Here is an 18,457-nt window from a genome sequence, read left to right on the forward strand (position 1 = left end):
ATTCCTGACACCAAGTTAAGATAAAAAGTATAGACCAACCTGGGTGCACAAATGCTTCCTTTCAGAGTTGTTAAAGGTTGCCGAAAACATGCAAAAATAAACTTCAGAGGTCCATAGCTCCAAAACTATGAAATCTAGCGTAGTCGGGTCAAGACTTCACTTAGGAACTAGTATGTGCCCTATCCAGATATCTATGTTTCAGAATCCTTCGGTAGTTTCACAACAATTTGTATAGAGGTAGTTGGTGAGTATTTCAAATTATATGCCCGTAGAAAAACTCCCTGTATAAAAATTGTCGCGTGGGTATTTTTGGATAGGGCCTATATTAGTTCCTAAATGAAGTCTTGACCCGACTATGGTAGATCCCATAGTTTTGGAGCTATGGACCTATAAATTTCATTTTTTCATGTTTTCGGCAGCAATTAACTCTGAAAGGAAGCATTTGTGCATCCAGGTTGGTTTATACTTTTTGCCTTGTCTTGGTGTGAGGAATCACCTCCCAAACGTTGTTGATGTTGTTTTGAAACAACCTGTATAAATTATCCCAAGTTAAAATTAGATGCATCATTGGATCAATATAGTCATAGATGTTTCAGTTAACTCATTTGAAAGAATTTTGTACCCTGTAATAAACAATATTGTCATAGGAGAAAAGAGTTGAGTTGAGTTGATTCTGAGTTTAACGTCCCGTTCAGCAGCGAGGTTATATGAGACGTGGACCTACTGATTAACGTGGAATCCGAACCACATGAGCTCCCGCCGGGAATCGACCCCGTAGGAGGAAAGAAAAGTGACTTTCATCATTGATAATGATTTATCCTGTTTATTTCGGAGAGTGCAAAATATGATTAATTAAAAATTAATTGGTCATTTAAAAAAAAAAAGTTATCTATCTTATATATGCTCTCATTCTTTGTGTAGTAGAGCTCAAATAAAAATTTAAAGCATGAGAAGAAATTTTAGAAGGAACTCGACCGAGGTGTATACAGTGGTGGCAGAAGAAATAGAAACACCTTACGAAAGTTCATTTTTTAAGACCAAAATTTAATGGACAGGGTTTAGGGTTAGGGATATTATCAGTACGTCGTTGGTTCACTACTATTGAAAATGAACTTCATTTCAGATTTTACTTTTCAAAACAACACAAATTGGTTTGTTGCCATAAACAACTGGCAAACAAAATAACATTTGAATATAAATATGCGCATCACTAAAGAAAATGACTAAATATTTACATAGTATTTTGATTTCTTAACATGTTAACATTAGTATTTAGTAGCATGAACTTTATTTTTCATAATTGTCATGCAACGTTTGTTCATAGAGTCGATTAATTTCTCACACGTTGCTTTTGGAATAAAGTTGCAAGCTTTCTTCACTTCCTCCATAATACATATTTGTGAATTTTTCCCTGTGGTATAGTCGCCTTAATGATTTTCCATAAGCTGTAGTATATTTCGGGTTAAATTCGTTTTTGATAGGCCTTCGAACAGTTGTCTTGCAGTCGGACCTAAACGAATTGATCTTTGTTTCGTCATCCCACAACACATTCCGCCATTGATTTTCCTTAGCTTCTCCGACCACGTCGGATGCCCTGTCACGAACGCCTTATAATCTCGAATGTTCTTCGTAGATAGCAATGACACTTTCGTTGAAGCTCTAACACGTTAATTAGTATCTAACAGTCGTTGGCGTATTGTTGTTCTGCTGATTGGTGCATTTGCCACGGCATGCAGTTCGGAGGACATCGCGAAAGAGTCGGTTTTGCTTGTGCAGACCAACAAACGATCAAATGCAACCCTTGTTTTTCGCGGTCTACCCCTTCTATCAGTCGTGCAAGCATATTGTAGAGCTGATTGATCATCCTGTCAATTTTGCAGTAGATCCCATTATTTGCATTCCTGGCTAGTGTTGTGAAGGCCTGGAAAAATCCGGGAATTTTGAGTTTAAAAAAAAGACAGTCTTTTACGGTTTTCCCCGAGCCTGGAAAAAAAAAACGGAAAATTGGGATAAATTGAAATGTTCGAATATTTTACTATATTATGTTTTTAAAATGAAAACTATTTTATATTTAATAGTTTAGAGTGAAGATAATTGAGTACTTATGTTTCTTGTATTAGAATAGGGAAATTTTGTGTCAACAAATATATGTGGACCACTCATCCAAACACTTTAAAGTTATCATTGTGATAGAATACAGTTGTGGCTACAAAAGAAACTAAAATATAATCCTAGTTAGCTTAATTAATATAGACGCATTTAAATTATCTTAAAGAATCTTATGAAGTTCCCGCTTAGTGGCAGGGAAGTGTTTAAATAACGGAACCAGAATCAATTTAGTTAATGTGTTAAATCAAACATATATTTTATAGTGATATCTTTCTTGTGCTATGTAAAATTTCCGGAAATTTTGAACCCATTAGAAAAAATAATTTGTACGTAAATATTGACAAAAACCGGAAAATATAATTTGAAAACTGTTTCTTCGTCTGATGTTAAGAGGCTTTCTATTTCAAATGTGCCCCTGCTGGCCCTGCTGTCAAAAGAGGAGGGACAAATTGCTGTGGCCAAGTTCTGTCAGTAGTTGGATGCGGACAGAGTTCTTTCCCCAAAGTAAAGGGAAAGTTTCCTCCGACTTGAGACCGAAGAATGTTTCACGTTTTTCCGAGGGCACACTTGAAACAGAAGGACTCTAATCTTATTTGCTGTAACATGTCTGCAGCATATATACAATGTATTTCGCTAACCGAAAAATACTTAAAGCAACAGATTTTAATTTTACTTTTGAGTTGAGTTGATTTTGAGTTTAACGTCCCTTTCTGGAGCGAGGCTATACGAGATGGGGCCTACTGATTAACGTGGAATCCGTACCACATAAGGTCCCGCCGGGAATCGAAACCGTGCCTCCCACGACAAAGGCGCGTATGCTAACCGCTTGTCCACGAAGGATCTCTAATTTTACTTTTTAGTTTTCTGATTTCTGGTCAAATCCCTCTTTATTATTTGTATATTTTTCGAATAATTCAAAAAGAGAGATGATCTTGTTTTCACATACACTCATACACCGCACAAGTGAGTATATTTGAGTATCGAGAAATATATTAAAGAGTTGAATATGTGAAACTTTCATTCGTTATTATTACAAACTAGCAGAATACCCGTTCTTCGTACGGGGAGAATACGTTTCATTTTAGACATAAAGGGCACCAAAATTGTCATCAATCAACTAATGGATCCCCCAAGACTTGAATTCGACACTAATATTGGTCATTTTCAATTATCTTTACATGTCACCATCCCTCTTTAGGAGTACTAATGGGACTGAATTTGGATTTAAACGGCATCGGCTGTTCATCTCAGCGATCCCGAAAACTATGTATTCGACACTAATAACGGCCATTTTCGATTATTTATATATATATATATATATATATATATATATATATATATATATCCCCTTCCCCTCCCCCAAGTTGCGGGGCTCGATTTGCATTTAAATAGCCGGAAGTATCACTTCAGCGACCCCGAAAACTATGGATTCAACACTAATATCGGTCACTTTCAGTAATTTTATATATCTATCCCTCCTCCAAGTTGCGAGGATGAATTTAGATTTAAACGGCATCGGAAGTGTCATTGTTCATCTCAGCGACCCCGAAAATTATGGATTCGACACTAGTATCGGTCATTTTTGATATATTCCCCTCCCCCTCATTCAAGTTGCACCTTCAAAGAGAAATGATTAAAAAAAAAAATCCCGAACCTCATCTATGTTGAAAATTTTATCGGGAATGGTTCAAGAGTTATTAAGCTACAAACATAGTCACTTTCATTTTGATATATATAGATAATTTGTCGCAGTAGAAAATAGATGTTTGTTTACATACGGGATTTTGTACACAAAGTTTAAATAAAAGTCTATATTAGGATATTAAATAACAGTGATTATATGTTTTAGTGCACGAGTATTAGTGGAATTTGCCTACTGCTCTTTCTGTTAAGAAGTAATTTGGTTAAAATTAACAAAACTTCACCAGATCAAAGAACATATTAAGAACTCAGTTTCATTCAAGAGGCCTATTTGTTACAAGAGAAACGCTTCATGATGGTAGGCTTGTATGTATCTGTAAAAGTTCTGTTGTTAATGCAGTTCCTCAAATAAACAACTAAAACGCATATAACGGAAATAAGTGCAGACTATTAATTTTCAAGAATAATTGCAACAGTTTTATTTTTGAGTGCTTTCTTTCTTGAAAAAAATATTCGCAATATTGAAATTTCTGAACTTACATTTTTCACGCGTTAGGAAAAAAAAAGGTTCCATTACTAGTAAAATTAATCTAATACAAAGATTTTTATTTTTTCCGGAAAGAAACCGTGGAAAACGGTTTTATACCAACGGGTTCAAAATTTCCGGAAATTTTACAGCACTATTTCTGACAGTGTTTTTAATTAACTTCATTTTGTCTTTGCTACAATGGCGCGATCTACCCCTGTTTGATTACAACACACGTAACTGTATACTAAAAGCTTACGTAATACTACTAGATCTTTCGTTGAGAACAAATCACACAACGCACCTATGTCCTAAACTGTGTGGAGAGTACGGTGGCCCAGTAGTAGAGCGCTTACCTCGCGTGTATGGGGTTCCTGGTTCGATCCCCGGCCAGATAAGTCTGTGGTGCACAACATCGTGTCCGTGGGTTTTCTCGGGGCACTTCCGTTTCTTCCCACTTTCTCATCTACCAGTTCTTCCATCGTCATTCACTTGTCTTAATCATCCGTCTCCGTTAGCCCAAAGGGCATAATAGTTGGATGTTAAAACTGAATGATTTCATTTTCATTTTATCTTGAACTGTGGAAACTTCCCGTTTGTGTTAGTTTCATCAGCCAAACTCGCGCATACCTACTCACGTTCGTATCTGTCTGACACTAAAGTCGTACTAACGGGCAACTATGTTTACAAATGCTTCCAGATAGACAGTTTCACCTACCGAATGTCTTTTTTCGCAACCACCTGATTAAATGTAGTTTAAAAATAATAATAATAAAAGGAATGAATGTCGTTTCTATTTTGTCTGTCACCACTGTATATATACTGTACTGGGTGAACCAGACTCATCTAAACAGGTTTAGATCATTAATAACAAATCAGTTAACAACACGCCAGAAAATACATAGATGACACCATCATATGATATGCTGGAAACGAGGCCAATACTCTGCTTACTTAGTACGCATTAGTGCATGTAACTTTTTAAATGATTTTAAAAAGATTTTATTTCTATATTCTGACCATTCTTCTATATGCATCACTCCTATGGTTTTACAGTATGAAAAGGACACATCTGGTAGTAATTTTGCTTACATTAGAATGTTTATTGAACCTTGCCTTGCCTTTCAACCTTTCGGTCGCAGCCGGAATAATCAAGTCGACTATAACATTAAAATGTTAAAATGTAATAATTGTTTAAAGTATAATAGTTTCAATAAGTACATTTTACACTGTAACTGAAGTGGCCTGGACAGAGATCCGAATAACCTATTCCAAGTTGCAGTGCATAAACTAGTAAATTATTCTAACTAAAGACTGTTGGTTGCGTCAGATATATATATAAATTATTCTAGGTAGTATAAAGATCATACCAAAATGAAAAAATATCTAAAAATAAAATTGTTTGATAATGTAAAATATGAAAGAAATGTGAGTTTTAAACTCGTGTACTCATCTGGCGGCTATCTTTGTTTATTTGAAATTAATATATATCTGACATATAGAAACATAGCAACCACTTTTCATTGTTAACCAAATAGATAATAAATGATAATTGAGACATTAATGGCAAGTAGAATGTATGTTTGTTTACATTTTTACGTCTACATGAGGCTACATGAGATGTGGATTTATAGTTTTAACCGAACAGCATATACTTCCACCTGGACTCATACTCAGAACTTCCTGCCAAAGACGACAATATTAGTAATTTAATCATCAAGAAATTCAAATCATTGATGATACTCAAAAATTATTATTATGAATAAAATAACTGTAGTTCTCAATTAAATTGTCAGCTGTTAATGCATATCATTTAGGTATTTCGTTTAAAATAGTCTGATGAACTAATATACATGGTGTTTCCAAACAACACCGACAACGTTTGAGATGTGATTCCTGACACTAAGATAAGAGAAAAAGTATAGACCTACCTGGGTACACAAATGCTTTCTTTCGGAGTTATAGGCTGTCGAAAACATGAAAAAATGAACTTCAAAGATCCATAGCTCTAATACTATGAGGCCTACTGTAGTCGGGTCAAGACTTCACTTAGGAACTAGTATGTGCCCTCTCCAATTATCCGTGTTTCAGAATCCTGCGGTACTTCTGCAACAATTTTTATAGAGTTACTTGGTGAGTACTTCAAATTATATGCCCGTAGCCAAACACTCTCTACAAAAATTGTTGCGTGAGTGCTTTAGGATTCTGAAACATATATTTTTGGATAGTGCACATATTTTTAATCGTAAACTGAAAATACGGTTGCAAACAGAATACTATTTAGTTTTCCTCATTTTATAGGACTTCTATGTTGACAGCAATTTAACATTCATGCCCTTGGTGTACGTGGTCTCGGCTTGATTCTCGATAGGGAGCATAAAATTTTCATTGCAATCCAGCATTGTAAGAATGTTAGGAAACTACTTGAATTTTTAAGATGAAACGAACTACAGTAATAGAAATCATACTTGCAGTTTACAAATGATAGTGTTGGCAATCCATGCGCCCACCACACATCAGTCATTTGACAATGAACCCTTTCTCCGCTTATAGCAGTGGCAGAACTGAAGAGGATAGTTTTACATTATATTTTTCTCGAAAATTATTATTGTACATTTCATTAAGCTGGTCACTATATGACACACACAATTTCCTAGTTTCATGGTTCATTTGGTTACATTGAGTTTATATTGGGATAGTGATACATGGACATACAATTGAAGATGGAATCTGAACCACCGTAAGGCGTTCAAATTTAAGACTCTCGCACAGTACCCGTGACGTCGTGCATCAAAGGTGCGCGCGCTAGCCACTAGACGAGCGGAGAGGGCTAGAAAGTGGAAGATAATAAAATATAGTGTTCATTATGATTCAAGGATAATATATAGAAATCAATGCTGTTGATTATAAATCGTTCCTTAGCAAATAGAATTTCATATTGTATGTAAAGTATTAAGCTCATTGGAGGAAATTCATAAGTTCAAAGGAATGATTAGTAACATTTTATGACAAACCTGTTCTTGATTGTTGCTTTAGTTGAACAATACTCAGATTTATAAGTATTAATGTTCATTACTACTTGTCAATATTTATCAATTTCATGTCTTATAATCTTTTCTAAGTTCAGGACTTACTCGCAGTATCTTGCTTGGTTAGGACATGCTACAGAGGGGGAATAGCACTGAAATGGCAGGTTATTGATCGTAAAATGATATTGAAGAAGTGGATTTCAGTAAATATCAGTATTTTGAATTGTAGATACAAATTATTTACTGTCTGAAATGGTCCTGAATCTTTGGAACATAAAATACAGCAGTTACCTTTCAAGTCATGAGTCAAGTCAGTAGTTAGTTAATTAATGAACGTAGAGAGGATTGTGAAACCCATTCACTAATACAATAATATTCCTCCATTTTATGCCCTACGATTACTATGAATACCATTTTTCTTACGTGGTTAAACAAATTATTTAGAACTTACTTTGTTTTCAGGATGATTTGCACGTAGTAGATTCGTTGGATATTCCGACAGATGACCCGAAATACATCGAAGATTTAATAGAAGAGCGTGCTTGGGGAATGTCTACCTTGTTTGTAGATGAGTAAGTGTATTGTTGATTATACTGTTTGTCAATAATCAAAAATGATGTAGATTTTTTTTTTTTTTTTTTTTTTTTTAACCCTTGGACGCAGATCACATATTTTGTCATAGTTTACAGAACATGGACTTTTTTTGTCCCGTAAACTTTTGCAGTGTATTTAATAGAATTTGTAACTAATATGTGCTATTTTCTGAAATGTTTTTACATTATGGTACTAAAAAATATTTGAAAAATAAGTAAGATATTTTAATTCCACACCATAAGAGAGCTGAAAGTAGTAGCTCATTTATGTAGTGTCTGCATAGAGTAATAAGAACATCAACCACGTAATTACTATTCATAAACTGTAATTCCGTCATTGTTGAATGATAATTCTAGTGTTGTTTTTGTTTACTTTCAAACACTTAACACAAACATCATTAGTTCTTTAAAATTTTGCAGTGTTTGCACACAAGTGTTTCCGAAACTTTTCATACAGTGCAGAACTCCCTATTGTTATCAGTATTTCAAAAATATATCCAGGAAAAACTTACACAAGGTTTTCTTATAATAAATGGCTTCACTTAATGCAATATCAAGAGTTCCTAAGGTAACGAGAACGTTATAAAGTCTCAAAGAAAATTAGTTTCTCAGTATTATTGCTCTTAAACTTATTTGAAGAATTCAATGCAATTCTTATAATAAATGTAAAAGTGTCATCTCTTGAACACCTTTACAATTAAAATATTACAATAATAGTCAATAAATTACAGTCACGTTATTTGTTGTTGTATTGAATCAAAGAAATTCATTGTGTTTATTGATTACTGTCTATAATTTCCAGTATGCAGTAATAATAATAATAAAGAATAATTAAAAGATCGGGCTCAAAAGTAACCCATGTTATGGAAAATACGTGTTAACATGGAATATGCTGAAATTTAAGAATAAATACAGCCTTACAAATACAGTCGGGTATTTTTTATACAAAATAAAGTCCAATCGAAGATATCAGAAGATAGCAAGTATATCAGAGCAGTGAAGAAGATAGATGTAAATACATAAGCGCTGGGTCATTTCTGACTTACGTTCTGCATCCAAGGGTTAATGTATGCCATTATGAAATCATATGCTAGGGTTAGTAGTTTCCTTGTACTTTTAAAAGTCGTATATTTAGATATAGTGTTAGAAAATCCAACTTACAAGATGTAAATAAAATTAAGGTATAGAAAGAAAACTTGAATTTCTTTATGCCCGCTCACAGAGCAGATTTGAAACATTTGACTTTCCTTCATGGTATGAATGGTTCAAGTTAAAATTTCATTGCAGCAAGCTCATTTTCGTGAAGTTCTAGTTCAAGTACATAGTGAATACAGTTATTTATTTATTTGCTTATTTATTTATTCGGGCGATTGTGAGGTTAGAACCTTTGATCTCTAGTTTTTGATATATATATATATATATATATATATATATATATATATATATATATATATATATATATATATATATATATATATATATATAATGAAAGTTACATGAGGTAGTAATTTTTTGTAGAATAAATGCCTCAGATAATACCAAGAAATTTTCAGTAATTACTAAAATTAGCGTGACTTAAATTAGAATCCGCATTGATTCATTTGATATTTTATAACAACAGGTAGAGAGGGCAATTTATATTAAATAAAATCATTGTGTTTGTAGTGTTAGAAAGTATTGAAAAATGGCTTTCTTTTCTGTCAAAAGGTGTACTCGTACTTTGTCTTTAAACTCTGGTGCAGTACAGTCAAATCAGAAAGAGTCTATTCATCGAAGACCATTAAGGGTTGTGTGTAACAAAGATTGTTACTAGTTTCAGTGGCACAGATTTAAGATTGGTTACGGTATCTTGATTGTATAAAATATCTGTTTCATCTAAACTGTTCCAAGAATTAATAATTTTGTTTGGTGAATTTGCTAAACTTTACTTGACCGTCATACAAACGATTATGAAAAAAAACTTCTGTATGTTTCTCTGTGTGTTCCTTATGAACGAAATGTGGGAATTCCCAACTCTATCTCCGAGAAATTAGTTGTTTCTCATTATGAGGAGCCTCCATGAGAAGCAATCACTTTTAATAATAATAATAATAATAATAATAATAATAATAATAATAATAATAATAATAATATATATATATATATATATATATATATATATATATATATATATATATATATATATATATATATACAGTGAAACCTGTCTTTAGCGGAATCGAGCGGGACTTGCAAAAATTTCCGTTAGAGTCAGGTTTCCGCTTAGTGGAGGTAGAACTTTTTTCCTTTATTTTCTTTTTTTTTAAATACATGCTTATAAAGGGGCATACTGAGAAAATATATTGCTGTACGTACATTGTTCGAATACAGTACTTCTTTCTTCTACGAATAAATACACACACACAAAAAAAATAAAAATAAAATGAATACAAAATATATGCTATGCACACGTTTTCTTTATTTTTCTAATAGCCAAGCAGGATTTTCTGTGTACATTGCTGCTTGGCTGCTTGACCTTCCGCATACAGTTTAGCCTGAGAAATTAGACTAAGTGAATCAGAATCATTTTTTCGTAAGGCAAATTTTTGCAGTTCCTTTAAACTTCTGAGAGAATCTTGATATGTATTTATTCTACACTCTTCTTGGAACTCGGTATTGTATTCATCTTCTTCCTCTATCTCGTTTTCCTCTTTCCGACATTCCGTATGATTGTTGATTAAGTTGCGGGGATTAAGGACAATTTGTGGGGGTGAATATGAGTAGTGGTTGGGGAAGATCAACATTGTTCAGAAATATTTAACAAAAGAACGAACATTTTATCGCAGACAGTGTAATGTATATGTCTCACAGAATGTCTAAACATCTTCTAAACGCTGTAGTCCGGAACTCAGAATTTTCCGTTAAATGTTTATTTTTCTTTCCGTTGTCCGCGTAACACAGTTTCCGCTTAATGAAGGGAGTTTTACACGTTTTGTTCTCCAAATTTCATGGGACCGTGAAATATTTCCGTTTAAGACAGTTTTCCGTTTAATAAAGGGTCCGTTGAAGACAGGTTTTACTGTATATATATATATATATATATATATATATATATATATATATATATATATATATATATATATATATATATATATATATATATATATATATATATATATATATATATATATATATATATATTTTAAATTTCTGGATCTCAGATTTACATTCCGAAAACTCAAATTTCATTCCCGATTAGCACTCGCTCCGAAAAATCAGGGTCATTTGTCTCACGATCCAACAATTCACAAGAAATCGCCAAAAAAGATTGTTCTTGTTCTCATCCGATAAAGTCTGTGGGACCAGTTTCACACAATTTTTCCTCATTGTATAATCGTCGTAAATGATGCGGTAAACATCTAGTTACGGAAAGCCTATCTCTACTACGATTAACCTTACACTCAAATATCGATCCTTGTCCGGAACAGTGATCACTTGAGTCGTTTTACCATTAGATCTATAAGTTCAAACCTGGTACCACCAGATTGCGAAGCACGAACTCTAGTCGTTTACCTTTCCTTGTATGCTTACTAGTTGCCCCGCCCGAGTCTTCGGCTCACTCAAAGTGTCTGCTGACCTGGAAAACCTTGAATTAGCTTGGAATTTACTTTTGAAACCTGGGAAAAGCCTGGAATTTAATCAAAAACCTGGAATTTCTTCAGTTACCATTTTCACAGCATATATCTATCTAGTGTTCTTACAGGCTTATGTTTTGTGAGTACGTGGATGGCGACCATGGCGTATCTGCACTGAGTCTGTCATTGCTTCCACTTACTTGTGATAGGTTTCTTTTTTTTTTTTTTTTCATTTCTTTACTCTTTCCTGTGGTAGAGTTCGCATAGGACACAGGTGGAATTTCTATCCTTTTTGATAATTCGAAGCATGCTTTTTATTACACGCATACATCCTATGTAGTATAGGAAGCCTTTCCCTCATTTTCTCACTTGTATTTATGATTTGTCAGTTTGATTTATGATTTTTTTAAACAAAAGAGACACTGACCAAAGCTTAAAACCCACTTTATTTTAAATTATAATTTGTAACTGTTTCGGATATCTAGCATATCCTTCTTCAGACACTATCGAAATTAATGAATATACAGACATATATATAAATGTTGGACATATAAATCCAAAGCCATGAATAGTCTTACTATTGATTTATGATGTGTTGTATGAGTTAATTTTGTAAAAACAAAGTAAACTAGGCATTATCCATCCAAAAAAAAAATAAATAAATAAATAGTAACATGTAACAATATCAATTACGTATGTTTAGAATTTAAATTAATATTTTTTAGAACTTCCTCATGTAGTAAAACAAGATGTAAAAATGTTACTGCTACCAAGGGATGTGAGGCGCATGGCAGTTAAAGGTGAGAACTCTGCTTTCCTTTGTTAGTTACACACAGTTTTCTCAATTGACCTTCGGGTAGGGTTTATTAATAATAACAACCTGTATTTGTTTAAAACAATACAGTCCTGGAAGAAACCTGGAATTTAAAAACAAGCATTTAGTAGATACCCTGTCACTATACTCAATGGGCTAAAATCGTGCTTAATTAAAAGCTTTAATTGTTTACATTTAACAAATGTATTTATTTATGTTTTTGAGTTTGCCCACCAACCATCCCAGACTCCTTACCATACCTATGTAATTGTTCAAGTACTTCGTTGTGTAGCCAAGCGATAGCGCAGGTAGCGACCTTTATTATAACTGTTTATTATTAGGATACTAAGTATATAACGATGTAATATGTTCCCTTTCTTTTTCAGCACTGACATTATGCCAAGAAATATAACAGCAGCGACGGATACAATAGGGCATATAAATTTAATGCCCGTTTATGGTATGTTTTTTTTTTTTTTTTTTTTTTTTTTTTTAATTTAATAAATATACTGGTGAAAACACATTTTCGAACATCCGGTATACATATTCTTATCGGAATGAAATTCACACCACATTATGCCTGTTTGTTGAGAGGGTATACTGTTGTTAGGTTGAATCTCCCAGCAAGATAGCTACCTTAGTGGGTGGACTGATCGTAGTTCGTGTATAGGACATGCTGCCAGTAGTTCAGCGGTTGTCTGTCTACACAGCGAGTTAGTTCTGTGATTGAATCACGATCTGTTTGCAATGCCAGGACTACGACAGCAAACTCCTATTGTGCAATTACTGAATTTGACCGTAAAGGTGGGGGGGGGGTCTCAAAGCTGACATGACCCGTGTACAATTCCGCAACATACTGTGGAGCTGCGTGACATAAGGAACGTTGGAGCTGCTCTAACGGATAGAATGGCGACCGCTAGTACAATTAGTCACCGTGTTTCTCTTCGTTTCCATCTCCCCCGTGGCTATATGGTTAGCATAATCATCTTCGGCGCGAGAGTTCCAAGTTCGATTCCCGGTGGGAGCTCGTGTGGTTTGGATACCACGTTAAGCTGTAGGTCCAAGTCTCATAAAACCTCAGTGCTAAAAGAAAGGCTAAATTCAAATCCAATCAACGCTTCATCTCTCCATAGGCACATGAATACTTTAACAGTCGATTATTGGAGGCAGGTCTACGTTCCCGCGCAGGGGTGCCCATCTCTCCAAGGACTTGGGTTCAACTTCCCGAAAATTTAACATTTGCCTCCCCTCAATTGTATCTTCTCTCCCCACTACATTTACTATTCTCCAGTGTCATTGTACTATTTTCAGTGAAAAATTCCCCTTTACAATATTCTTGTGGCTGTAACCTAGGTCCTACCTGTGGACATCCCTGATCCCTTGTTCCTCTTGCAAAATTATCTCTAACAGTGCTCATCACTGACAAGTCTTCAATTGTACTGACATACTTGAGTGATGAAAGTAGTTTCTTTCTTGGACACAGTGACGGCCGTGTCCGTGGACTTAGAGGTGAGCGGGAAAATTAAGTTAGATTTGCACTCGCCATTCAGAACCCACACCTGTCATTCGTATGTGGCAATAAGGTCGCCTCTGGTCTTCTTTCAGAAGAGTATAACTAGAGCGTCCTACATTCGTGATGTCCTTAATCTAGTCCTACCTTATTGGACCCTGTGCGAAACCTCGTAATCCAGCAGAGTAATGGATGTCTTTATACCGCCAGAGTAGCCTAGTGCCTTCTACACTTGCAATGTTTGTTGGAACACTTTCCATGGTCAGTCCCATGATAATATCGGCAGAAACCGATATTAGAGAACATGCACATTTTTCATAAACGAAAACTCATTCAATCGCCAGTAATTCCTGTAGTATAAATGAAAACGGAAAATAAATTCTATGGCTTTTAATGATTGACAGTAAAATGAGAACAATAAGCTGAAAAATTAAATTAAATACAGTTGGACATAAACTGATTCTTCCTATAAAAAGAGTATCTGAATGAAGGAAAAATAAATACCCCTTCTAGAGATTGGAAAGCTCAATTATCATTGGATAATTACAGCTTAAGAGCCTGTTTTAATTTGTCAAACATAAATTGGCAGTTGAAAGCCAGACTAAACTTCAGATAGAATAACTATCGTATGAACAGAAATTCTAAGTGTAGAACATGCATCTTAGAAAATCTGTTCATTACAAAACTCTCTAATCTTATTTGTTAATTAATAAATACACTACTCAAATTAATAGCTATTATGCAACTTCACTAGTATACTAAATATGATCTTATCTTAATACTACTGATGTCTAAATTTCACATAAGATATAGACTTTCGTGCATCGAGCTAAATTAGACTAAATTTCAGTATAGATAATTAAATTATTAAAGCATTGTTTAAAACAATTCAGAATGAACAGTTTCCTAATCTTGAATATCTTTCTCTGAGATCCCTTAAATAAACTTCAGTGGTAGACCTGACCTTTATTCTCAGCAAATTCTTCCCCATGAATAATACCAGACACTCTTAACTAATAATAATAAAAAAAAGGGATATTCTGAATCCTTACCTCTTCGACAGTTAATCTGATATGCTTCAAGTGTCGTCAATTAATCAGAAAATCTCAAATTTAATAAGCCAATAACGAACAATTTAATCAGTCACACATGGTTTGACGTTAAACATTTACGTCCTCTGATGAATAAAAGTGTGAAAACTTCAAAACTTCGCATATCATTACCGATTGGGGATCTGCTGATCGGGTCTAGGCCAAAACCCCCACAGTTCGTGCATTTGGGAGATTTGTCCGTTTGTGTAGAAGTTATGACCGATTGTGTGGGCGTTTTGACATTTCTTGAGTGTGGGGGTTTTGGCTGTGGGAGTTTTGACCTGTTCCCTGCTGATCTTCGAATCGAATATAGAACATGATGAGATGGCATTTGACCGTCAACCGGCCTCCAACAGCGACCATCAGCCATCTACGCCAAGATCTACATCGAGCATTAGATACCATACCCCATACATATCAGGATCTATCCGAACAGCTACTTCTGCGTCCGCTGGAGATGGTTAACATGTGCTAGTAAGATGAGTACTATATATTTCCCATGTTCGGGATGGTATTTGATTTAATAGGATGCATTTTCAGTACTCATTAAAAAATATTTACGGTCTCGGCTCTGGTGCGAGTGGTCCCAGGTTCGATTTCCGGTGAGACACTCGGTCAAAAAATGTAAAACTTTTCTCAGACTAGCCATCAGGCTTCCCTTCTTCCCCATTCCTTTCTTCCTCCCCAATTTTCCGAGTGGTGTGATCACCGAGGGACGTCATCCCTTATACGTGACGGGCTAAACATGACTGTAGATGCCGAAAGCTCAAAAATCTAATCCTAAAAATGCTTACTCTCAAAGCAACCAAGATTATCTGAAAGTGAACGTTTGGGTAAAAATTTGTTGTCTTCTTCAGCACATATCTTTTCAGAGAACTTGACGAAATACCATGGACGGAATGAAGAGCTATGTTTCAATCCTCAGCGTACGTACTTTTTCTTAAAAATTCATTACGTTCCTAGTTTAACGGAATATTGTGATTAAAAAGATAATTTTGGAGGAATGTAAAAAAGAGATTCAAATTAGTGCAGTGTTAACGCTTTTCTTCGACCAATTTCGGTATTAGTGGAGTGAAATGAAACAGGTGAAAGAAGTAGGACTGGGAAGCAGTGTTTCTTTAATTAGTATTAATCATCTACTTAAGATACCGGTTAGTGCTTATCAAGAAAGCATTTCGGTTCAAGGAAAAGTTTATTGAGGACTACTAGAAGAAAGAACGGAAATGCTACTGGGAAGAAAATAATCAAGGGAATACAGTTCCACAATCAACGTTAATTTTCTAGAAAGAGATGTACTGAAAAAGGCAATAAGTTGTTTGCCACAATGTTTACTTTTAGGTAATTTTAGGTGCTTCTGGTCAAGTAGATTTTAGTAAATATATTTGGGATATTTTACAGATTCCATGTTGAAATCCCTCCTTCTTGTGTACCAGCTTTGAGCCAAGTCCGTGAATTCCGCCTGGATGTTCTTGAATGAGTTTGCAACGGTGTTAACTAACTAAATAAATAGTTTGATGTTACTATTTCGCATTTCATGATTCTGTTATGTAGCTTAATGTAAACAACCTGAATTGAGTACGGAGAAAGTAATTTAGGTAAAGAATGGTATCTGAAAGTAAATAATTTTTATATATTGGGAGTTGTCAAATGTTCTCCAGGAAGTTGTTCTGTTGTTTGCAAATGGCAGCTATACTTACAAAATTATTTAGGTCTTTAGGGATTTTCTTCTTCCAATTCATCAATGAGAACCATTTTAGTATTTAAGTTTATTTCATGTGTTATTCTTAGTGTATTCTGAGTGCAATAAAATTTATTAACCTGAAGTGAATATTACGCCGATGCCTTGTAGTATGTTATTTTTTAAGCGTGCTAACACATCACTCTAATTACAAACTATATTAGCATTATTTGTTTGGAATAATTATCAGTCAGTTTTGTGTGTGTGTTTTTCTTTCTTTCTTTCTTTCTTCAGATCTCACATTTTATTCTTGTGAAAAATGGGTGGTTGTGGATTTGCATACACCTCTTGGCCTGAAGGTGGGAATCGAAATATTGCTTTGAAGCAGGACGGAATAACACAATCTAGCGGCTTAGACTATACTTTCATACCCTTCCCCCCCAAAAAAGTAATGTAGTTTCAAATATATTTTTACTTACTAGATTTTTAAATGCTCACTAACTTTGTTATTGTTATCCTTTCCGTTAAAATTTTATATTTTGTTATCCTTCTCGTTAAAATTTTATATTTTGATCGAGCTACAGTTTGATCTCGAAAAGCATAATCTGTAATGCAACAAGGCCCATATAGGGAATTTCTGGCACAATAAATAAATTTACTCTCTAATATATAAGGCGGCGGGACAGAGCGAAATATACCTTCCCGATTTCCAACCTATACAACCTAGGCGCTAGTTCGATCCTGCTATGAAATGACTTTATTCTTCGTCGTTGAGACACCCACGTAAGTACTTAACACTAAACTTTTAGTATGTGTTCCATAGGTTTCTTTCATACTATATGTTGTACTACATCTTTTACATTTTTCTTTTAATTTGTCATGGAAATGTTACATTTTGTCTCCTCTTTTAAGTAGAATAAGTATGGCACCCTAAGGATTTCTCTCGTTTATTTTAGGTCTGAACGTATACAGCATGTTGAAGCACGAGACCCTTGTCTTAACTTTAGCTGCCGTTAATCGCATAGAAGAGAAATTGCTGTATCATCTGCATAGAAATGATTTTCGAACGCCAACACAGAAGTTCCGTACATCGCAAATGTAGTTTCTCTGTTACGATGAAATTAGATATAGTAGTATTGTAATCTTAATTTCATCTGTATCTTTTTGTAATGTGTAAATAAGTAAATAAGAGTTTGTATATAAAAAGTTATTTTTATTGATATAAATATGCTGTGTGTTCTCTTTCTTATATCTTTTTGTGTGTCTGGGAGAGAGAGAGAGAGAGAGAGAGAGAGAGAGAGGGGAGGGCACGGAGACTACGATTGGGTCTGCTTGTAAGTTAAACGCGTCAATGAATTTTTCACACTTATTTCAACTATACAGCATTTTTCCCTATTACTTTGTTTTTGGTGACATCCAAGATGTTTTTTAATAAAGAATTTAAATGTTAAATGGTAGCTAAAAGTGTAAAATCCAAAATAATTGGAGTACTAGAATGATTTACGAGGTAACCAAAAATGTTCTTGCTGTTTTCGGCGTCCCATTAATCATGCGCTCACAGAGAGAAAACGAAATGACACACGTGCCTGTCAAGCGATCGGGAGCTTGTCTGAGCATCGACTCTCAGTAATACAGGCACATTGCGCACACACACGGCAGTCATAATTCGTCCAGCGTCGAAGAGAAATGGAGGTCTCGAAGCAGCTTCTTCGGATGTGTTTGTTGTATGACTTTAAAAGTGGGCCTGTCAGCTGCCGGATCAAGTCGCCGCATATGCCAGGCATTTGGGCTGAATGCCATGAACAAACGCACTGCCAGGCATTGGTTCCCGAAATTCCGAACAAGAGATGTG

The 18,457-nt window shown here is 34.7% G+C and overlaps 1 protein-coding gene across 2 annotated transcripts in view; it reads left to right on the forward strand.

The window, feature by feature from the left end:
• Positions 1 to 17,811, forward strand: part of mRpL4 (mitochondrial ribosomal protein L4) — a 49,382-nt gene extending 31,571 nt beyond the window's left edge. For both annotated transcript variants that reach the window (XM_081765154.1, XM_081765153.1), the window contains exons 5-7: positions 7,768 to 7,877; positions 12,713 to 12,786; positions 17,562 to 17,811. In XM_081765154.1, the coding sequence (XP_081621280.1) occupies positions 7,768 to 7,877; positions 12,713 to 12,786; positions 17,562 to 17,707 (330 nt within the window). In that variant the 3' untranslated portion in view covers positions 17,708 to 17,811. The remainder of the gene's footprint in view (positions 1 to 7,767; positions 7,878 to 12,712; positions 12,787 to 17,561) is intronic.
• Positions 17,812 to 18,457: the final 646 nt, after the last annotated feature.

The sequence above is a fragment of the Thermobia domestica genome, chromosome 7, assembly GCF_964235325.1.
Source record: "Thermobia domestica chromosome 7, izTheDome1.hap1.1, whole genome shotgun sequence".
NCBI lineage: Eukaryota > Metazoa > Arthropoda > Insecta > Zygentoma > Lepismatidae > Thermobia > Thermobia domestica.